Genomic DNA, 23,777 nt, shown 5'->3' on the forward strand with positions numbered 1-23,777 from the left:
AACCGATCTTTTAGAGCTGTTGCTAAGGAAAATTTATTCTCATATAACCTCATCATTTCTAGTTACTTCAGCAACACTAGTGATGACGTCATCAGGCCACGCCCATGGTCATGTGACTAATACTGAAAAAACGCAAAGGCTCCCAGGCAAATTACTTCATCGGGATTTTTTTCATTGATGTAATATTTTAATTCAAATCCTCATTACGCTATGCATAAATTTTGTTTCATTTCTAAAAGGCCAGATTTTGAGAGAATTTCAAAATATTAAAAGATTCGTAATTTTCTCAAAAAGCATGATTTCGAGAAAGGAATGCATAGCTATGTTTCCAACTTTACCTTTAATCGAAATCCGTCAAGAAAGGCTGGATTTAATGAAAAACCGCGTTTCCTTTAGCATTTAAAGAAACCGGAAGTGCGCCCGATATATATTGGAAGTCACCCTGTCAGCGTGTGCGCAATTTACACTACCAGCGCACTTCGGTAAGATCAAAGAAAGCCACACGGAGTTAGTTCTTCTCTTTCTATTGCTCTTGTTTTTCTGTCTTTCTCTTATTTTGTCTTTGCTTGTATCTTTTTTTACTTTGCATTTTGTGAAACACAAAGAAAAACATCTGAAATGTAAGCGAATTTGGAAGTTATTGAGTTGTTTTTGTTTTCCGCGCTCAGGCTGACGTAAGTAACCGGAAGTGAAATTTCACCTCCTTAGCAACGCGCGCGAGCGCGCGCATAAATCGGTTAATGGGCCCTTAAGTTACTCTTTTGTTGTTATACCTTTTGTTAATGGCAAAATCCTTAGAACTGCATGTTTACTAAAACAGTCCCTATAGTAAGGCTAATAGTGTTAGCTATTCTGAATGTACAATTCTTTAACCGTAACTCCTTCTAATGCGAAATCAATTAAGCTTGCACGCTAAGGCATGTGTTAGGGACAAGAAAACATATCCCAGTAGCCTGCACAAACACCCTCAGGGTGAAAAAGTGAAAAATATGAAATGAAGACAAGCTTATATGAAAGTAGTTGTTTGGACTGTGTAACACCTTGATAACCCCTCCCTTTTGGCATTTACATCCCAATAACAATAACACACTGCATGAGAATATATCAACATAAAGATGTTTTACTGTTGGGATAATAGATTACATCCTCAAAACTAAAATACTATCGCCCTGTGGATCCACGGCTACTTTGACAATATTATGACGAAACTCATGATTAATAACAGAACCAGTGCATGAAATTAAAACTGGCGTTAACTTGTAACATATGTATCATATTTGCTAGAATATTGTAGTATCAATCAGGAATACCAAGACCTATGTTCTAGTTGTTACACCTTCCTTGTACCATATAACTAACGTGAGGCCTTTTAAAATATACAACTGTAAACTCTACAAGGTAAACGATTACTCAGTAGTGCCTCCTTGACTATTCTGTTGATTGAAATATAAGCTAGTAGTTGTAAATTTTGCTGTAATAACTATTATTACTAGACACTCGACACTTTCTTTTGGGAATCCTTCTGTTGTCTGAAACATACCATTAATTAAGAGGCTCCTGGTTTATCAGCTTTTCCGTTAGGTGATACCCCCAATAAACGAAGTTTGTTGCTTGCTTTGCTCGCTTAATTTACTAGTAGAACATTATCACCAGCACATCTAAATACCCTTGAGAAGGAAAATTATTCTTGATCCTCAGATTAGAAATACACAATATGTCATAATTCTGACATGTAACCTTTATATGCTGCAAATAGAAATGAGTGTCATTACATAGTGCTTTGATGTGTAGTTTAGTAAACAGTGATAATGTGCAATTCCAGAAATATCCATCCCCCCCATAGAAGGATTTGGAATTTCCAGGGAGGTGTGTGTGAAGGGGGGGGGGGGGGGGGAGGAGTCTCTAAGACCAAAACATTTAAAGAAATGAATGAAGCTTTATTGGAATTTCCAGAGGGCTGGGGAGTTTTGGACAACATCCCTTCCGTGGGGGAGGTATGGGTATTTACTGGAACTACACAACGCATCCAAAGTGGTTTTCAACGATTTCCCAAGGTGTATGTAACATTTCGAACTTTAGTACTACAATCAGTAATTAAATAGTCCATGCAATCTAGCAGAGTGATTAGCTGGATAAAAGAAGAAATCAATCAGAAAGTATGTTATGCCTAAACTACTCGAGGTGCTTCAGATTCATTTGCAAACCGTCATAAATGTTTCCATTACTGGTTTTCATCTGTAGATTCTGATTGTCCAGTTATCCTGTTCATCTGTTGGAATGCTGCTATCATCCGTTCCTCATTGGCTCTGCCCACCTGGTAACTGAGCGTTTCTCCTAACTTGTACATCCCGCTGCCAAGAAAACCTCCCAACAACAATCCTATGGCAATACCAGCGATCCCACCTTCCGGTCCAAAGGCAAAACCGGCCACGCCAATGCATCCACCCAAAGCAAATCCCATCAGGGTACCTGGGCTTGCAAAGGAAAGAATGTCGAAGACGTTGACGACCGTACATAGGACGGCGATCACACACACGACTATCGCAACTTGTTGTGGTTCCACCATTTTGTCTATGCTCCGTGGGTTCTGTAACATAAAGTGCAAAATGTGAAACACAGGGGGCAGTGCAATTTCCATGTCACCATCATCAGTGCTTATCAGGGTACTGGTTATTGTCAAGAAATTTTCTGGATCGCCTCATCGACGACTTTAGATGTGCGTTATGTGTCTCTTAGGTTCCCTTACGAAAATAATGCCAATTTAATGTCCATTTTATACCTATTTTATATGGTTTTTTTCCCTAACTTTTTTTGTATTTTTTTTTCAACTATTTTTCTGAAATATTTTAGAGCAATTTTTCGTGTAATTTTAAACCTATAATTTTGAAAAAAAACAAGCAAAAAACGAAAAAATAGTCCAGAGTGCTAGTCAACACTTCTGAAAGTTAGTTTTAATTAGCTTTAAAGTATGCGAATGAAACAAGTTGAAAATAAAGTAGGTTGAAAATAGCCTTAATATAGACATAAAAGAGAGATACAATTGGGCCAAAAAGGAAAAAAGCTTGGGCAATAGGCTGAAAATAGCATAAAACAGGGATAAAATTAATAGTTTTAAGGGCCATTGTCAGAGAAAACCAACATGCAGTATTATATCTTATTAGATGTTTTGGTGTGTAGTATCGCTGTATATTTTTACGAGTTGTGCCGTATACAAACAACGAGTAAAAATATGCAGAGGATATTACACGGTGGCAAGAAGATATGAATTTTATGTTCGAGTGGCAAGAACAATATCTTTTTATCTTTGTTTTTGCCACGAGAACATAAAATTCATATCTTTGAGTTAACGTGTAATGTTCTTTTTATTATATGGACATACTGATGACGGCGTATTTGACTATTTTCCGAAGATTTCCGACCTCTTTCCGAAGATTTCCGAAGATGCTTTAAAACTTGTCCGAAGGTCACACGAACGTTGCTGAACATTTTCCGGAAATTTCCGAAGATTACCGAAGATTTCCGAAGTTGGCGGAGATTGCCGGAGATTGCCGAAGACTTTCGAGGGAGACCTGAAAATATTTCGATCATACACTAACGAATTTAAGAACAATTTAAGAGACAAACATCGTCGATTTTCTCACTAGTGAGAATATGGTAAATACGCCACACGAATCCCGGATGTGGTTTCGCATGAATTTTACGAGTGGTTTATTCTCTAGTACAACACTCGTGTCTATGTAATAAAAAGCGATACTACACACCAAAAGATGTAATAAGATATTTATTGTTCAACTGCTGTAGTCAATAAATTTGTCAATGAAAGGGGGAGAGTGTGACAGTTTTGCGTGCGCGCGCCGACCTATAGGACAAACAGGTTTTCTACTGTACAAATAACTGTACAATATCGCTGTATATTTGTACTGTTATTTGGACGGTATTCGCTGCAGTTGGATATGGCTTGCATCACGATTTTAGCGCGATCAAGTAAATTCGCTTCGAAATGGCGTGGAGTCCGATCTAGGACAAATTGAAAACGATTTCAAAGATCCCAAAGATGGATTTTGGGAGAAAAGCAACACAACTTGTTGTAAGTTATTCTGAAGTATATATACTAGTAATTCGAGGCGAGTGTTGCTTCGCTCGAGTTCAATTGCAACTAAATACCCTTCCGATCGCCAGTTCTATCTTTGGCATCTCGTTTATTCGGATCCGGCTTATTTGTATTGAGTAATCTTACGTCGCCTAAAGCTCATGTTACAGCTAGGTGACTTTGTGGGAATCCAAATGTAAATGTAAATATTTTGCAGCGTTTTCGTCGAGGACAAAAAGCTTGACTCTAACCCGGGCGGGGGGGGGGGGGAGTACTCCTTTATATGGGCTATATAGGTATGTGCGGCCCCAAAGGGTAGGGATTTTCAGTCGTTTTGGTCATAAGTACAGTATTGATTTGGCCATTTTGGTCTTAAATAGGGTATGGTCTTAGCACTCTAGTCTTGAATTGGGTATGTTTCTTAGACGAAGCTACTTGTCCATCATTATCAATAACACCGTCAACAAAAGCCCTCCATAACTTATGTTCAGGGTAACTGTGCCAGCCGCAACGGTCATAAATGTGGTATCAAATTTTTGGCCAGGTCATAAATAGGGTAGCAAAAATCGAAGATTTTTGTTATAAATAGGGTAAGGGTTTTAGGAAGTGGGCCGCACATCCCCACCCAACTTCTCTGGGAGTACTCCCCCGGAACTCTAATTTACATGGTGACTGTAACGCGTGTCGGAAAAAAATAGTGACAGCAAATTCCAGATGACTTTCTCAACTTCTGTTCTACTTTCGAGATACGTTTGCTCGTATATCAAGACAAATGGTTTGTTTCAGAATCAAATTCGAACAGCAGAGTAGTTTGACATATTTTTTTGTTTCTCTGTAATGTTTTAACCTTTTTTTCCCAAAGTTCCACCGAGTGAAATTTTTGGTGAAAGAAATACAAGTTTCCATGGAGGCAACCTTTCTTTCCAGAAAGTACTTTTTGTTTCCTTTCAAACAAGATATGGTAAGCTTCTCTGCTGTAAATGCTTCGTGAGAGTATTATGTAAAGAATGTCATGCGTTAATTTTGTCCTTGAAATCTGTCTGGAATGGAATGAGTTAAATAGAATGTGTTGGTTTAGATAACTTAGATCATATTCATGGTAAGATGCCTAAGTTACTGGAAGATTATGAGTGATACACAGTCGAACCTCCCGTAAGCGACCGTGCAAATTGCCAAGTCCAGGTGGTCAGCTACGGGAGGTGGTCGCTTACGAGAGTTTAGACCATATCGGGTCAAAATTTTACCTCATTAATATATGGTATCTGCAGAGACTTAAACCTTGCTCCAATACCCGTCTAAACCCATTTAATACCTTTTAGTAGCCACAAAAATATTTAAGCTTGCCAAAGTATTTATTCAGAGTACCATGGTTTGCTTCTGATAAACTACCTAATAAGTCGAACGGAACAACACCTTATTATCCAATTTACGCGCTATGATCTATCAAGTGGTCACTTACGGGAGGTTAAAAACAAAAGAAAATTTTAAACTATTAGCTCTAAAAGTAGTCGCGGTCGTTTACGAGAGGTGGTCGCTTACAAGAGGTTCCAAATATAGCGATTTGACCTAGAACAAGAGATTATCAAAGTAAGAGAGTGAATCTCCCATATAAGTCCTCTAACTAAGGTAATCCCTCTTAAGTTATTTTTAGAAGTGGTATCCAGATCTGCCGAGGATGCTACTCGCGCGATACCTGATACGAAATGGCAGGAACTCATTTGATATGTCTTGATTTCGTTTCATAGCAGAGACGTTTTCTGCACTCTCAGCCGTCTTTTTGTTCGGCCGGGCTTTCGTTTGTTTTGTGCTTGTTTGGCTGTTCATTATTTGGCTGTTTATTCGGTTTTAGGGAGTTTAATTAAGCAAACTTTAACGGCCACGGCAACGAGTGCAATTGCTGTGTAAGCGTGCGTTATAATTCTTTGTTCATTTCTTTGCCGTTGTTTACAAAAGATCACAAAACAACATCGTGAAATAGCCACATTCTGCATACACTGTATTAGAGAGAACGTGAACTATAAGACGGCCGATTTTTAAAATTTCTTTTTCGAATTTTGACGCTGTCTTGCATATTCTGTTTTGGATATTTCTTATAGACAAACTGAATGAATCTGAATTTCTTGCGAGATTCCTAGGTTGAATATTAAGCAGTTTTTAATCGATGTTGCCGTTGTTGCTTAAACTGCTTTTGCTACTTGAACAGCGAGCGTCTTGCGAGGGCAGCTTTAGTGATAACTATAATTAGTCATTATACTAGTTATGATCTTCTTGTCAGTGACGTGATAACAAATTCACATGTTATCAACGCGTGGACATTTCCTTGCCATTCCATTCTGTTGACGATAACAGCTTTCAAGCCAACATTGTAACAGCCAGAAGTGAATTATTTGAACGGAATACCATAAACAATCCGGCCGAGTTCAACCCATACCGGCAAGAAGTCTTTTTTTTTTTTTTTTTTTTTAATTTTTTTTTTTTCCTGCACAACGACTCCACAATGCTCGATTTTCGAGACATAAATATTCAACATAATTCTGGATGAAATTTCTATTCTTCAATAGAATTTAACAATTTAATCCAAACAAGCCATTTCAACAGTGGTAAGTTATCTTTAATACATTTTAATATAAGAATCATGAGGAATAAGTTTGATGCACTAATAAATTATTTAAATTCGTTTGATCATTAATTCTCAATAATAGCCCTAACTGAAACTTGGTAATGGTAACGATAATTTTGAAATCCCTGGATATAAATCAACCAAACTGATTAGGCAAAATAAAGTCGGAAGAGGAATTTTCATTTTTACTAGGGATGATTTAAAAGTTAAATTACGGGATGACCTTGTTCCTGAGAATGACACTGGTGAAATGGAGACTTTATTTATTGAAATAATAAATGAAAAATCTAAAAATATTATAGCGGGTACGATATACCGATCACCAAACAACAGATTTAATGAATTTGAAAATGATCTTAAAACCATTTTAACTAAATTAGAGAAATAGGATAAACCATGCTATATCATGTGCGACTTTAATATCAATCTACCAAAATATGATTGCTGCAATTTTGCAAATCATTTCTGTAATCAATCATCATCTTAGGGCTACACGCCACTTATTAACGTGAAACCCACTCTTATAACTAAATCTATGGCAACATTAATTGACAACATCTTTAAAAACACTTTAAGAAGAACAGAGCATCTGAATGGAATTTTATCCGATCAGCTTCCTATTTTTACTATCACAGAGTGTAACATTGTAGATCAATAAGGCACCATGACTGAATCAAATGACCACTCAACTAGAAAAATTTCCACTAAATATCTAGAATCTTTCTCTCGTAAGCTTCAAAGTTGTAATTGGCAATCAGTACCATCAAAGAATGACCCGACAGAGTCGTATACAGCATTCTTTGAAGAATTCTTTGAGCTATATGATAGATTTTTTCCAATTACAAACTACAAATCTAGAGATCAAATAACCAGTGGATATCCAGGGGATTAAAGAAATCTTTGAAAAGGAAAGAAGCGCTGTATGAGTAATTCTTAAAGAACCCAACGCAACAAAATGAACGAGACTACAAAAGATACCGTAATAAGTTGAATCATTTAATAAGAATAGCTAAAAAAAATCTATTATGGTAAGAGATTCACTGAGTCAAGCTCAAAATGACGCAAAATCAACATGGAATACAATCAATGAATTACTTGGCAGAAAGAAATCTAGTAAAGCCTTACCGAGATCTTTTTTTTAAATGATAATAATGACGAAGTAAGTGATCCTAAGTTGATAGCAAATAAATTCAATTTCTTTGTTAATGTTGGGCCCAACCTTGCTAAGAAATTCAGTCGGGAGACTGACGATTTTTACAAATTTTTGTAAGGAAGTTATAACGACTCTATGTTTTTATATAATACTAACTGTGAGGAGGCCGGTACTATAATTGATAAAATGACGTGTGAATAAATTAGTAGCAAAGTTATTTAATATGTAGCCCAATGAATATCCATCCCATTGTCTCACAGTTTTAATCTAACATTTGCTACTGGCAAAATCCCAAATGATTTGAAAGTAGCATTAGTCACACCAGTGTATAAAGCATCCGAACAAAATGTTTTTTTTTTTCTCAAATTACAGACTTATTTCTGTACTTCCGAGATTTTCTAAAATACTTGAAAAGCTTATATAGAAAAGACTAATTGAATTACACCCGCTTTCAGTGTTACGTGCATAGCAACTATCTTTCGACATGCTATGTAACCTGGCCTACGTCAAAACGTAAGCACAACGGACCTCTTTATGGTCAAACTCAACTTTTAGTCATGAAAGATGGATTTAGTTGACATCAAACTAAGGTTAGGAGTATCAAGAAGTCATTCTGTGAGAGGTAAATCGACTGTTTTGGATGTTACATCTTTCGAATATTAACTGAGCAGTAGCGGCCCAATTCTACCGGAAGTCACTATTGAGAGCCGATCGACTACACTAAAATCATTCGAATTATTCCGTTGAATCAATAGTTTTAACTATTGATTCAAGTTTAACTATTAAAATACTGAACTAACTGGTGTACAAGAATGGCTAACACTAAATCAATTGACTCTTAATATATATATAAAAAAATCAAATTTCATCATTATTAAATCCCACAAAAAACGGTTAAAGAGGCAATTACATCTTCAGTTAAGCGGGCATGATTACAGAGAGTAGAAGAAAGTAAATTAACTCTTAGGAATTGTAATAGATCAACACTTAATATGAAAGAACCATATTGAATACGTCACTAAAAAATAACATAACAACTACCAGACTTCTTTGTAGAATTCGTTTTTATGTTGATTAATCGCTTTTAGTTATGTTATACAACAGTTTGATTTATTCGTACCTGCATTGCGGGAATATTGTTTGGGCTAATAACCATCCACAAGGTTAGATAAATTGTTTAAAGTACCAAAGAAGATATTAAGAATTATAACTTTCTCAACATACTCTGCGCCATCTCTCCCGCTTTTTACACGTTCAGGTCTTTTTAATATTTTTGAAATAAATGATTTTCCAATTGGTTCCTTCAGTTTCAGCCTTAATAATAAGGTACTCCCATTCTATTTTAATGACTTTTGTATAGAAAATGCACGAGTCCATGAGCATAACACAAGAGTCGAAGCATCTACATAAGATTTTTCGCCGAACCGATTATGGTAAATTCTCTACAACAAACAAGATAATTGAATTCTGGAATAGAATACCGTTAAATATCAAAAATTCATCATGTATAAAACTATTCAACAGGAGATTGAAACAGTTTATCCAATCAATTCTAGTTATAGTTTAATAAAAATGCAATTAAAATTTATTTATGTTATTACATATATGAGATCCAATCATTTCATTGTAATTTATCTGTAAAATGCTGATTTCACTGATACCTTCTGAATGAATATATGGTTTTATTTAGAATGCAAACAACGTAAAGGGAAACTACTTTGTAAAAGCCTGCAAGGGTTTCTTTAGCCTTCCTCCCAAAACAATTTTGTATGTAGCGCTCTTCAAAATGTACTTTTTAATTATCGGAAATGTTAAATAAATAAATAAATAAATAAATAGATAAATAAGGATTTGTCGAGTTTCATATGTTTACATAGGTTATTAACGATATCACAGCTTCAATATTCTATCCTGCAGTCTAACTAACCATTTTTGTAAATCTTTCAGTAAACCATGGACAACAACCACAGAAAGTCGGAATAAAGTGATATTCTTCGCCAATCATTTGGCGGGAGATATTTGTGACTGGTGATTTTTATTAGAGTTTGCGAGACCAATTACTCCGAATTGCCTGAAGATACCAATTTTAACTAAACTGTATATTGATAACAGTGTAAAAGACTATCGGAAAAATGTGTTTCTGTGAAAATAACTGAACTGCCCACCTTTGAAGAACGACTTGCTGAAAATGGCTAAAATTTGGGTTGCGCTCATTAACGATTAGGCGGCGATATTTTACGCGTCATGGATTAATTAAAGCGAAAAACTTCAAATATATCTCAGTCAACTAATAAAGGGACAAGTATTATCGAACGAAATTAAGAGTTTCCGGAATTTGTACGAAGTATCTTTTAGGGTCACCTAAATTTGTCCGAAATTTCGGCCATTTTACACGACTGAAGGGGCCAAAATCATGATGATATCTCGAAGAAAAACGAACGCCTACCTCGGCAAATGTCATGGTTGTTAATCTTTTCGGATAGCTTTTATACTGTGAAAAGATAAACTTGAACGGACGACCTCTATCTTTTGGTTTTGTCCGGTTTTCTCTGGTTCTCTCCGGTTTGCTTGCTGTGATATTCTCTCGTGTACTCCTGTGAAAAGATGAACAGGAACGGACGAACTCGATTTTGTGGTTCTGCCCGGTTTTCTATGGCAATGACACCTAAAAGCTTGCTGTGATATCCTCTTCTGTACTCGGAGTAAAACCAGTAAAAGCAACTTTGTCTTTTCCACTTTGATGCTAGTTCGGGCAATCCTGCTGCAAGCCCTAAGCTAACAAAATAACTGTAGCTCCTTTCAAATACAGCTCAGCATTTCGCATTTTCATTCACAAGCTTTGAGCCCTTAACTTTGTCTCGTAATTTCCATTGGAGAAGTGCATGTTTTCATAGGCCACAATGCTGCCAGATTCCTCTGGACTAGGTACTTGTTTTAGATCCTTATTTTCAAATCAAACTAAAAAGCGAACTTTGAAGCGATCGTCCTTCTCTCGAACGCCACTCGAAACCGAAAGTTTAGCTGAAGTCCAGTTTGTGATTGACAGCTGTTGTCTCGTTAGCCAATCAAATTATTTGAGCTATTCTAAGAAGGATTGTGATTGGCTTATTTTGGCGTGCTTTGTCAGAGGACAGTTGCGCGCTTCCGCCATTTTTCCTCGTGCCTAAAATAAAGTTTGGTTGAAAATATTAGCCGAATGTCTGAGGAAATTGATGGATTCTTTATCATAAAACGAATAAAGAAACCTCGGCTGTGCTCTGTTCTGTTGTAAAGCACTTAAGAAGCGGTAGAGCACTCAAGAAGTAGGGAGAAACACTGGACCCTAAGTCTCGTGTTTCACCCTACACTGTTTTATTGCTCTACCGCTTTCCGCGTGCCTTACAACAGAACAGCACAAAAGAGGCTTCTTTATTTGTTAAGGAAAACTTAACCGGATAGATCTGGTTGTATAGCAGCGTTACAGAACTTCAAAGTTTCCCTCCTGGCAATGTTGAAGAAACATTATGTTCGCAGCCTTTCAACGTCGGCGAAAATTGTTGTAGCATCTCAGCACAAAGGATAGCGGAAGAAAGCTTTGCCCACCAGGCGCATACAATCTAGTTAAAAATAAAGAGGTTACCTTTATCTTCTGTTGCCGCCACCAAGCGAAGTCTCCTCGCCACCAAACACCAACAAAAAGATAAACTAGAGTAAAGTAGTCGAGGTGTATTAGCTGTTCGAACGAAGCTTGTCTGTAGGCTCTTTGTAGGACTTGATCACGTGCTTGGATACCACATAGCAACGCACTGCTGGTGATTGGTGAGCAAGCAAACCAGCGTCACATTCTCTGTGGTGATCAACTCAAGCGAAGCGAACTTTAACTTTTTAGTCGAAAAAACTCCAAACACTTGTAGTTTAAGGACGCCAATCGAGAAATATTGTGACTTTTGTTTCACTGAGCTTCAATTTCGTCTGGTTTACCTTTGCTCAGGGTGTTAAAGCCCGGCGAAAGCCCTAATATTTGCAAGATATGGCCGCCTGAACCATAGAGAAAGGGGTGGCGAATTGTCATTCATAAAATCTGGGTCTCGCAAAATTTTAGTCGAGTTTCATGGGTCTCGCAGTCTCGTTTTTTAGCGGTTATGTGCGCCTCGCAGTCTCGATTTTCATACGAAGCTGTGTCGGAGTATCGATTTTTCGTCAGGCGAAGGGTCTGGAAGTCCTGATTCGTTTATCTGTTTTTATAAATTACATCTTCCCGTCGCTTGATATTGAATTTCAATGAAGCAACTTTCAAATTTCCGAGAAAAAGTTAATCCTAACTTCTCTTAAGTTGTCTGAATTCCACAAAAAGCTACAAAACCTACCGCAACGTCCGTTTTGGTGCCACAGTTACTTATTCTAGGATACCATAACGTAGTGTGTTATAATAGAATTTCTAGTTCCAGTCAGTTCGAAGAAGCTGCTAAAAGGCCGCTGTACAAGCTCATTCTAGCTCAAAACTAAATCTGGGGCTCGAATTTTAGGAGTCTGAACGTCTCGCGCTCGCACTCAAAACAATTTAAGTCTTGGTCTCGCAATCTAAAAGTCAAAATGTCTCGGTCTCGCAGAGAGAAACGCTAACGCTTGTCTCGCCGTCTCGCAAAGTCTCGCATTTACCATGTTAGGATTAACTTTTTCTCGGAAATTTGAAAGTTGCTTCACTGAAATTCAATATCAAGTGATGAGAAGATGTCATTTATTTTGAGGTGAGTTACTTTGTTTACAGTCGTATTTCGATCGCATAAACGTAAATCCTACTGCAATGTTGCTGAAATAGAAATCATAATCTTCTGGATTCTTGCAAAGACATATCATTGCACTTAAAATCGTTTTATGTATTACGATTTACGTTTATGCGATCGAAATACGACTGTAAACAAAGTAACTCACCTTTTATCTCAATGGTTTTAGCGGCCATGTCTTGCATATATTAGGGCTTTCGCCAGGTTTTAACACCCTGAGCAAAGGTAAACCAGACGAAATTGAAGCTCAGTGAAACAAAAGTCACAATACTTCTCGATTGGCGTCCTTAAACTACAAGTGTTTGGAGTTTTTTCGACTAAAAAGTTAAAGTTCGCTTCGCTTGAGTTGATCACCACAGAGAATGTGACGCTGGTTTGCTTGCTCACCAATCACCAGCAGTGCGTTGCTATGTGGTATCCAAGCACGTGATCAAGTCCTACAAAGAGCCTACAGACAAGCTTCGTTCGAACAGCTAATACACCTCGACTACTTTACTCTAGTTTATCTTTTTGTTGGTGTTTGGTGGCGAGGAGACTTCGCTTGGTGGCGGCAACAGAAGATAAAGGTAACCTCTTTATTTTTAACTAGATTGTATACACCTGGTGGGCAAAGCTTTCTTCCGCTATCCTTTGTGCTGAGATGCTACAACAATTTTCGCCGACGTTGAAAGGCTGCGAACATAATGTTTCTTCAACATTGCCAGGAGGGAAACTTTGAAGTTCTGTAACGCTGCTATACAACCAGATCTATCCGGTTAATTTTTCCTTAACAAATAAAGAAGCCTCTTTTGTGCTGTTCTGTTGTAAAGCACGTGGAAAGCGATAGAGCAATAAAGCAGTGTAGGGTGAAACACGAGACAGTGTTTCTCCCTACTTCTTGAGTGCTCTACCGATTCCTAAGTGCTTTACAACAGAACAGAGCACAGCCGAGGTTTCTTTATTCGTTTTATGATAAAGAATCCATCAATTTCCTCAGACATTCGGCTAATATTTTCAACCAAACTTTATTTTAGGCACGAGGAAAAATGGCGGAAGCGCGCAACTGTCCTCTGACAAAGCACGCCAAAATAAGCCAATCACAATCCTTCTTAGAATAGCTCAAATAATTTGATTGGCTAACGAGACAACAGCTGTCAATCAAAAACTGGACTTCAGCTAAACTTTCGGTTTCGAGTGGCGTTCGAGAGAAGGACGATCGCTTCAAAGTTCGCTTTTTAGTTTGATTTGAAAATAAGGATCTAAAAGTACCTAGTCCAGAGGAATCTGGCAGCATTGTGGCCTATGAAAACATGCACTTTTCCGATGGAAATTACGAAAACAAAGTTAAGGGCTCAAAGCTTGTGAATGAAAATGCGAAATGCTGAGCTGTATTTGAAAGGAGCTACAGTTATTTTGTAAGCTTAGGGCTTGCAGAAAGACTGCCCAAACCAGCGTCAAAAAGTTGGAAAGACTAAGCTGCTCTCGCTGGTTCTACTCCGAGTACAGGAGAGAATATCACAGCAAGCAAACCGGAGAGAACCAGAGAAAACCGGACAGGACCAAAAGATCGAGGTCGTACGTTCAAGTTTATCTTTTCACAGTATAAAAGCTATCCGAAAAGATTAACAACCATGACATTTGCCGAGGTAGGCGTTCGTTTTTCTTCGAGATATCATCATGATTTTGGCCCCTTCAGTCGTGTAAAATGGCCGAAATTTCGGACAAATTTAGGTGAGCCTAAAAGATACTTCGTACAAATTCCGGAAATTCTTATTTTCGTTCGATAACATTCGTCCCTTTATTAGTTGACTGAGATATATTTGAGGTTTTTCACTTTCATTCTACGGTTTTCACGACGTGTCAAATATCGCCGCCGAATCGTTAATGAGCGCAACCCAAATTTTAGTCATTTTCAGCAAGTCATTTTCAGAAGTACGGCAGTTTTTCGATAGCTTTTTACACTGTTATCAATATCCAGTTTAGTTAAAATTGGTATCTTCAGGCAAATCGGCGTGATAGGGATATCGCTTGGTCCCATTTAATTTAAAAGTGCTCGCAAAATATGGCCTTTGCTCGAATTGCTCGCAAAAATTAGATGTGTGCTCGCTTGCTCGTGCTCGGAAACGTTTTGCAACTGCTCACATGCTCGGATTTTTGTTAAAATTTTCTGCCGTGTATAGCGGAAGCATAATTTGCATCTTGGAAACAAAAATTGCCGCTGGAAACAACGTTTCCCGTATGGCAAAACTAAGAAATGCACGCGCTATGTGAATGTTTCTGGAAACAAGTTCCCTTGTCTTATTGAAACTGACAGGCGTAAGAATTATTCGTGAAAGGCACCCGCAAAGGGGAGAAGGTAATCTAGAATTATGATGACATGAAGAATATTACTATTAATATTTGACTTTCAGAGCCTGTTATAGCTGTATGATGCAATTGGTTAGATCATGGAAGCCTCCAAATGAAGCTTCATGGCGTTAAATCTTTTTCAGTCAATCAGTGGGAAATACGGTTTGCCGGTCATCGAGACCGAAGCTCGAAATGCTTGTCAGACGAAATGCCACGTTCTGTACATTTCCTAAGAATTATACAACCAAAAAAAACATGCTTTTTATGTCACAACTTTTTAAAGTCTGAGAGCTTTTAACTTCTTCTTGTGGTGTGTTCACAACGTCAGGAGGTAGGGTAACCCTAGTGCTAGCTAGGGTTACCCTAGAGGATTACCCTAGCACTCCCACATTTCTCTTTTTTTCTTTTTTCACGGACCTGTTTATAAGGCAGGTAGGGTTACCACGGCTCTAGGGTAGCCCTAACTGAGAACTAGGGCTAGGGCTAGCTTAGCGCTAGGGTAACCCCACCTGCCTTGTAAACGCTCCAAGACGGCAAAATATGATGAAATAGCAGCAAAACAAGCAAATTGGGACTCAAGAAACATCGTACGTATTAATTAACATTTTGTTTTAGTTTTACTTTGAATTGAAAATGTTTCGAATGACGGCTTTTTGCGACCGCAATTTTTGCAATAATGTTTGTCGCTACTGTTTCCACTGTCGCTAAAATATTCATTGCAGAATTGTTTATAGTTTTGCTGTCGAGAGCGCACATATTTTCTCACGTGTGGCAAAGTAGGGTAAATTGTATCTTCCGATTCCTGAAAGAACAAAAAAAAAAAAAATAGGAATAGTTTCACACTTGAACTGAACTACTAAAGAAAAATGTCAGAAACAAAACTATAAACATATTTGATTGATTCAAATTATAAACTTACCCTGTTCTTTCACGGCTTGTTTTTTTCCCCTACACCGACAGTGGTCTCCACAGTGCTTGCGACTTTGGTTTTGGACCACTGGTATTGTTGTATGTTTGTTGGGAGGTTTTATTGGCAGCAGGATTTACAAGATCAGAGAAATGCCCAGGGACGAGCAGAACAGAGCCGGTGAGGTATGGTAACTGATGTTAGTAACTGTATTGCATTTTATTATATGGCTGTGTCTCACAAGGACTGGGAACTACCGAATTCACGAATTTGATTGGCTGAAATCGATGTTGACCGCGGTCTAGATTTTCCCATCTAGACCGGTATCTACACCGGTTTTATTTTGCGTTGAAAAAGTAGCAAACTAAACTACAAAAATGTTCACCATTTTCTTTCATTTTCTTCTGAATCATTTATGGAAGTTTTAAAAACCCTGATGACAGAAAAAAAAAGAGCACTAGCAAATTTCGGCAGGTTTAAGTTAAGTTCATCGCCGTTCGCAAGCGAAGTGTCAGCAAACCAGTTACATTAAACGAATTAAAGTTTTCTTCTTTGCCATGTAATAAACATATTATTAACCGAATCAGGTCGGTCTGTATGGGATAATCTTGACCTCGGTCAAGATTCTCCCATACAGACCTCCTGTTCGGTTAATAAGAGCTAAGTAACTGGCGTAAGTTGCCGTATTGTATCGTAAGTGGAGTAAGTGGCAGCAGTTGTAAACTCCAAAAAGTCTGTTTATTTAAACAAAAATTTAAAAAAAAACAGCAAAAAAGGCTTTCACGTGTTCTATTTGATAGCTATTTTAGAACTATTTTTCTGAAATTGCTTACCTATTTTGAACCTATTTAGTTGCTATTTGTATGCTATTTTCACGAAAGTACTATTTTAATCCTATTTTTCATCGCATTTGCCACACACAACCCTATTTTATAGCTACTTTAAACCTGCTTTTCTACTGTTATTTATGATCTTTCTGGACAGGGATAAAATAGGTTTAAAATAGGGTGTCTATTCTAAAACTATTCTATCCTTGTTTTACGCCATTTCCATCCTATTGTCCAAGGTTTTTTCCTATTTGGTCCAATGTTGTCACTATTTTATGTTTATTTTAAGGCTATTTTCAACCTATTTTCTTTTCAACTTCCTTCAGACATATACATTAAAGCTATTTCAAAGCTAATTTACAGACGTTTTAACTCAGTTATTACTCTGGACATTATTTTCGTAAGGGAAACTTAGAGACACGTGACACTCATCTGATGTGGTCGAAGAGAGGATACTGAATGCAAAAATTTCTTGACCATAACTAGTACCCTGGTGAACCCTGATGATGGTAACTTGGGAATTGCACTGGCTCCTGTGTTTCACATTTTCCACTTTATGTTACAGAACCCACCGAGCATAGACAAAATGTTGGAGAGCCTACGAAAATACCTTATGATAGCCAAATACCGGATCGAATGCATCTTCACACGGGTGTCACCTGCAAACAAAAGTACCCTGATGGGAATTGGTGTGGCTGGATGCATTGGCTTGATCGGTTTTCTCTTGCGATTTTGGTTTTGGACCACTGGTATTGTTGTCTGTTTGTTGGGAGGTTTTATTGGCAGCGGGATTTACAAGATCAGAGAAATGCCCAGGGACGAGCAGAACAGAGCCGGTGAGGTATGGTAACTGGTGTTAGTAAACTGTATTGTATCGTAACTAGCGTAAGTTGCCGGATTGTATCGTAAGTAGAGTAAGTGGCAATAGTTGTAAACTCTGAAAAGTCTGCTTATTTAAAGAACAAAATAAAAAATCAAACAAACAAACAAACAAAAAAGGCTTTCACGTGCTCTATTGGATAGCGATTTAAAACTATTTTTCTAAAATTGTTTACCTATTTTGAACCTATTTAGTTGTTATTTGTATGCTATTTTCTCGTATATACTATTTTAATCCTTTTTTTCATCACATGTGCCACTCTTAACCCTATTTTGTAGCTACTTTAATCTGCTTTTCTACTGTTATGATCTTTCTGGACAGGGGAGGTTGTCGGGAGGTTTTATTGGCAGCGGGATTTACAAGAGCAGAGAAATGTCCAGGGACGAGCAGAGCAGAGCCAGTGAGGTGTGGTAACTGGTGTTAGTAACTGTATTGTATTGTAACTAGCGTAAGTTGCCGTATTGTATCGAAAGTAGAGTAAGTGGCAGTAGTTTTAAACTCCGAAAAGTCCGTTTATTTAAGAAAATAATAATGAAATAAAAAAACAACAACAACAAGAAAAAAGGCTTTCACGTGCTCTATTTGATAGCTATCTAAAACTATTTTTCTAAAACTGTTTACCTATTTTGAACCTATTTAGATGCTATTTGTATAATATTTTCACGTGAATACTATTTTAATCGTATTTTTCATCACATGTGCCACACACAACCCTATTTTATAGCTACTTTAAAATTGCTTTTCTCCTATTATTTATGATCTTTCTGGACAGGGGAAGTTTTCGGGAGGTTATATTGGCAGCCCGATTTACAAGATCAGAGAAATGCCCAGGGACGAGCAGAACAGAGCCATTGAGGTATGGTAACTGGTGTTAGTAACTGTATTGTATTGTAACTAGCGTAAGTTGCCGTATTGTATCGAAAGTAGAGTAAGTGGCAGTAGTTTTAAACTCCGAAAAGTCCGTTTATTTAAGAAAATAATAATGAAATAAAAAAACAACAACAACAAGAAAAAAGGCTTTCACGTGCTCTATTTGATAGCTATCTAAAACTATTTTTCTAAAACTGTTTACCTATTTTGAACCTATTTAGATGCTATTTGTATAATATTTTCACGTGAATACTATTTTAATCGTATTTTTCATCACATGTACCACACACAACCCTATTTTATAGCTACTTTAAAATTGCTTTTCTCCTATTATTTATGATCTTTCTGGACAGGGGAAGTTTTCGGGAGGTTATATTGGCAGCCCGATTTACAAGATCAGAGAAATGCCCAGGGACGAGCAGAACAGAACCATTGAGGTATGGTAACTGGTGTTAGTAACTGTATTGTATTGTAACTAGCGCAAGTTGCCGTATTGTATCGAAAGTAGAGTAAGTGGCAATAGTTGTAAACTCTGAAAAATCTTTTTATTTGAACAAAAATGATTAAAAAACCGAAAAGGGCTTTTACACGCGCTATTTGATAGCTATTTTACAAGTATTTTCCTAAAATTGTTTACCTATTTTGAACCTATTTAGTTGCTATTTGTATGCTATTTTCATGTAAATACTATTTTATTCCTATTTTTCATCAAATGTGCCACTCACTACGCTATTTTATAGCTATTTTGAACGCGCTTTTCTCCTGTTATTTATGATCTTTCTGGACAGGGATAAAATAGTTTCAAAATAGGGTTTTTATTTTAAAACTATTTTATCCCTGTTTTATGCCATTTTCAGCCTATTGTCTGTATCTCTATTTTATGTCTATTTTAAGGCTTTCTTCAACCTATTTTATTTTCAGCTTCTTAAATCTTCATTCATATACTTTAAAGCTATTTTAAGGCTAATTTACAGACGTTTAACTCAATTATTACTCTGGACTATTTTGTTCTTGCTATTTTGGTTTTAAAATAATAGGTTTAAAAGTAGATGAAAAGTTGCTTTAAAATATTCCAGAAAAATGGTAAAAAAAAAAAAAAAAAAAAAAAATTACAAAAACCTTAGAGAAAAATAGCATATATTTAATAGGTATAAAATGGATATAAAATTGGCATTATTTTCGTAAGGGAACCTGAGAGACATATGACCCACATCTGAAGTGGTCCAAGAGGGATCCTGAATGTAAAAATTTATTGACCATAACCAATACTCTGGGGAGCCTTGATGACGGTAACTCGGAAATTACACTGCCTCCTGTGTTTCACATTTTCCACTTTATGTTACAGAACCAGCGGAAGATAAACAAAATGTTGCAGAGCCTTGCAGAGTTCCTTATGCATGTAGGGGTCGTATGGGCGATCTGCTTCGTATGCACGATCCTCTTGGCCTTCGGGATCATCTATGAATGGGTGTCAAATGCAAACCCAGGTACTCAGATGGGATTTGGTTTGGGTGGATGCATTGGCGTCATCGGTTTTGCCTTTGGACCCTTAGGTGGGGTCGCTGGTACTGCGATAGGAGGGTTGCTGGGAGGTTTTATTGGTGGCGGGATATATGAGGAACGGTTGTTACCTTTACTCCGTGGCAGTTGAGTTTTAAGCGCAACAGAGCAATAGGATAAAAGAACAATCGAAACCTACAGATGTAAATCATTAATTGAATCATTCATGGCGGTTTGCAAATGAATCTGACGGGTCTCAAGTAGTTTAGGCGTAACATACTTTCTGATTGATTTCTTATTTTATCTAGCTAGTCACTCCACTAGATGGCATGGACTATTTAACTACTGACTGTTAAGTACTGAAGTTTAATTTGTTACCTACATCTTGGGGAATCTTTGAAAATCACTTTTAATGCATTATCACTGTTCACCAAACTACACATCAAAAGTACTATGTAGTGGCACTCATTTCTATTTACAGCATATAAAGGTTACATGTCAGAAATATCACAAATTGTGTATTTCTAATCTGAGGATCAAGAGTAATATTCCTTCTCAAGGGTATTTAGATGTGCTGGTGATAATCGGTTCTACTAGCAAATTAAGCAAGCAAAGCAACCAATCACATTACAGAAAAGCTGATAAACCAGTAGCCTCTTAATTAATGGTATGTTTCAGACAACAGAGGGATTCCCAAAAGAAAGTGCCTAGTGTCTTGTAATAATTAGCTCTCATTAATTAACCGAGCAGGAGGTCTGTATGGTAGAATCTTTACCGAGGTCGTGAGTACAGACCGAACGTAGTGACGTCTGTACACACGACCGAGGTCAAGATTCTCCCATGTAGAGCGTCTAAGCTCGGTAAATAAGATGTTTACTATATGGCAAACAAGAACTGTACTAACTGACATTTTGCTTGCGAACGGCGCTGTGCTGAATGTAATTCTGGCAAAGTTTGCTCGTCCTCTTTACTTTTTTTTCGCATCAGACTTTTTGGCAATTCCATAAATAAATACCGGTATTGTTAGAAGAAAATAGACAATTATTTTGCATTTTAGTTTGCAACGATTTGATCGCAAAACATTACCAGTCTAGATGCTGGTCCAGGGGCCCGTTTCTCGAAAGCCCCGGAAACCTTTCGGGCCCGTAAAGCCATTTTTAGTCCATCTGTTTCTAAAAACGGAGAAGTGTATACGCCTGAAACTTCTTGTATGAAGGGAACTTTTCTTCATCTTAAGAATATGTGAATAAAACAGCTCTGTAATCGTAAGGTTCGAGATTTTGCTATGGCTTTACGGGCCCGAAAAGTTTACGGGGCTTTCGAGAAACGGGCCCCAGATGGGAAAATCTAGACCGCTTTCAATATCGATTGCAGCCAATCAAATTAGTAAATTTGGTGTTACCCAGTCCTTGTGAGACAGAGCCATATAATAATAGTTACTACAGCACAATTTACAAGGAGGCACAGTCGAGGAGGCACAGCTGAGTCATTGTTTAGCTTGTAGAATTTACAGTTGTATATTTTAAAAGGCCTCAAGTTTGTACTGTAGTACAGGGAAGATGTAAGAATTAGGAAGGTGAAGAAAATACAACATAGGTCAGTCTTGGTATTCCTGCTTGATACTACAATACTTTGGCAAATATGATACATATGTAACAAATCAACGTCAGTTTTAATTTCATGCATCTGTTCTGTTATTGATCATGAATTTCGTCATAACATTGTCAAAGTAGCTGTGGATCCGAGGCAATAGTATTTTAGTTTTGAGGATGTAATCTGTTACCCTAACAATAAAGTATCTTTATGTTGATATTCTCATGCAGTGTGTTATTGTTATTGGGATGTAAATGCTACGAGGGAGAGGTTACCAAGGCGATGCACAGTCCAAACATCTACTTTCATATAAACTTGTCTTCATTTTATATTTTTCACTATTTTTCACTAAGGAGCTTGTACAAGCTACTGGGATGTGTTTTCTTGCCCCTTATAAATGCTTTAACGCTCAAGCTTAATTCGCGTTAGTAGAATTCTACTAGTATACTAATGCAAATGCTGCAATCTGATTGGCTGAACTACTCGTATACCATCAGCCATTAGTATAAATCTACTAGCGTTCTATCACGAATGGCGTTCTCTGATTGGTTACGTTACTCATTATCTATTCTGTGATAGATGGTGAGTAGCGTAGCAGTGTGCGCTAGGGGCCGCTTCTTTGTGTTTTCGAAGTGTCTTTGAAGAGGATTTAGATTAAATTTTTGAACGACTATGGTAGATTCATACTAAAACAATTAGATTATTCGCTCTCGATTTCTATGCGTGATAGAAGTCTCGAGCTCATAATCTAATTGTTTATTAGAATGCAGTGGTTGGAGGTCTTCTGTAAGATAGCGACGTTTTACCGTTTTTGCGTAGTTAGGGAAGAATATTTAAATACAAAAGGATAATTAAATTCCTGAGAAGGCTAAGCTGAAGGGCATTCACGGTTTCGTGACTTTATAAAAGCTAGAAAATGTTGAAGAAACGTAACTGATGAGCGCGTAAACAACAGAAAATTCCAAACGACAATTCAGTCTGCGCGATTTTTCTTAAGCTAAAACGATGTACAAAAACAATTGGAAATGGTTGGTTGAAGAAAATTTAAGTAAGAATTCAACTAAAACAATTAGATTAATCGCTCTCATCAACTATCACCTCATAGAAATCGAGAGCGAATAATCTAGTTGTTAATTCGAAGAAGTCATGGCAAAAAAAAAAAAAAGTGAACATTGAATAGCTACCACTATAAATATAGGGACAGCTTTAGTAAACGTGCAATTCTTGGGTTTTTGCTATCAATTTATGAACAGAAGGTATTCCTGGTTTGCACCGCCACGTCGTCAAAAATAAAAATTGTAACCAATCGATAAATCAACTCAAGAATCTAGGATATTATAGATGATTGTTATTTAAACAACCTCGCCAATTTGCGCGTTATTTGGAGAAGTGATTCAGCTAGCCTGCGTAGCAGCCGTTTCCTTTCCTTTTCCAGGAGGAGAGATCGAACAAGCGAGCGAGCAAGCGGGCGAGCAAAGAAGCGCGCCTAGGATGAGCAAAAAATTGGGGAGAAGTGGGGAGGGGGTGATTTAGAAGGGGGAGGGGGTGGGGAGAAAAGGAATCGCCTGCAGTCAATCCCAACCATTTTATGAACTCCGCTCGCCCACGAACTGGGAGCAATAGTCCAATTTGATTGATTATTAGCCCGTCAATCAAAAAGTGACATCAGAAATTTGACATTGATGCATAATTCGGCATCCGGAACCGGACAAGATCAAAATACATGTGGTCGAGTCCGAGGAAGCTTTCGAAATTTCTGTTCAGGAAACGTTGAAATATCTTTCGCAAATCGGCAAACACATCGATATAAAACTGGAGCAAGAATCTGCCATTAGAGACTAGTCCGTGGACAGGATGTCCTTGGAATCCATTCATCAAATACTCGTGAGAGTGACGGAGAAAATTGAGGAAATTGATCGAGTAATGGCTTAGTTTCGAGGAAACAAAGTTTCACATATTTCGTGAACATGTATTGTGCTCATCTATTGCGCCGCCTGGCTGGTTGATTTAGTAGAACTGTCAAGTACAGTACATTGCGGCTTCTTATCACGATATCACGGATACCATACCGTCAGGGTTTTTTTCAGAGACTACCGTAGCTTTACTTCGAGTAAGCTATACATTTGTACAGAGATGTCCGTACCTTGCATCAATTTGATCGAGCTTATGTATATCCAGTTTCCAAACTTCATTTTTTTTTTTATCGAACAATGACAGACGAGGTAATTGTCCGAAGCCATATCATT

At 37.4% G+C, this 23,777-nt stretch overlaps 3 protein-coding genes across 6 annotated transcripts in view; 1 reads left to right on the plus strand and 2 right to left on the minus strand.

The window, feature by feature from the left end:
- Window positions 1-23,777, minus strand: part of LOC145484669 (uncharacterized) — a 335,301-nt gene that overhangs the window by 245,823 nt on the left and 65,701 nt on the right. The gene's annotated exons all lie outside the window — the stretch shown is intronic.
- On the minus strand, window positions 753-11,892 carry LOC145484661 (uncharacterized). Its single transcript, XM_081463266.1, has 2 exons — window positions 11,483-11,892; window positions 753-2,587 (listed from the first exon to the last, which is right to left on the minus strand). The coding sequence occupies exon 2, from the start codon at window positions 2,564-2,566 to the stop codon at window positions 2,222-2,224; it is 345 nt and encodes a 114-aa protein (XP_081319392.1). The 5' UTR covers window positions 2,567-2,587; window positions 11,483-11,892; the 3' UTR covers window positions 753-2,221.
- LOC145484658 (uncharacterized) lies at window positions 12,868-22,135 on the plus strand. Of its 4 annotated transcripts, XR_014049049.1 has the most exons (5): window positions 12,868-13,192; window positions 15,915-16,046; window positions 17,254-17,529; window positions 17,890-18,424; window positions 19,784-22,135. XR_014049049.1 is itself a non-coding variant. In XM_081463262.1 (4 exons), exons 2-4 carry the CDS (start codon window positions 16,014-16,016, stop codon window positions 17,980-17,982), a joined length of 402 nt encoding a protein of 133 aa, XP_081319388.1. In that variant the 5' UTR covers window positions 12,868-13,192; window positions 15,915-16,013; the 3' UTR covers window positions 17,983-18,783. The 4 variants fall into 4 exon arrangements, 3 of the variants coding, with proteins under 3 accessions (XP_081319388.1, XP_081319389.1, XP_081319387.1); XM_081463262.1 differs by lacking the exon at window positions 19,784-22,135 and having other exon boundaries at window positions 17,890-18,783; XM_081463263.1 differs by lacking the exon at window positions 19,784-22,135 and having other exon boundaries at window positions 15,915-16,041; window positions 17,890-18,783.

This window comes from Orbicella franksi, chromosome 4, assembly GCF_964199315.1.
Source record: "Orbicella franksi chromosome 4, jaOrbFran1.1, whole genome shotgun sequence".
Classification (NCBI taxonomy): domain Eukaryota; kingdom Metazoa; phylum Cnidaria; class Anthozoa; order Scleractinia; family Merulinidae; genus Orbicella; species Orbicella franksi.

Excerpts from the sequence above, each read along its gene's own strand:
- LOC145484661 (XM_081463266.1), bottom strand. The coding sequence starts at position 2,566 with ATGGTGGAACCACAACAAGTTGCGATAGTCGTGTGTGTGATCGCCGTC.
- LOC145484658 (XM_081463261.1), top strand. The coding sequence starts at position 18,392 with ATGCCCAGGGACGAGCAGAACAGAGCCATTGAG. Across the intron at positions 18,425-18,791 it reads AGCAGAACAGAGCCATTGAG|GGGAAGTTTTCGGGAGGTTA; the intron begins GTATGGTAACTG and ends CTTTCTGGACAG. Across the intron at positions 18,876-19,783 it reads AGCAGAACAGAACCATTGAG|AACCAGCGGAAGATAAACAA; the intron begins GTATGGTAACTG and ends TTTATGTTACAG.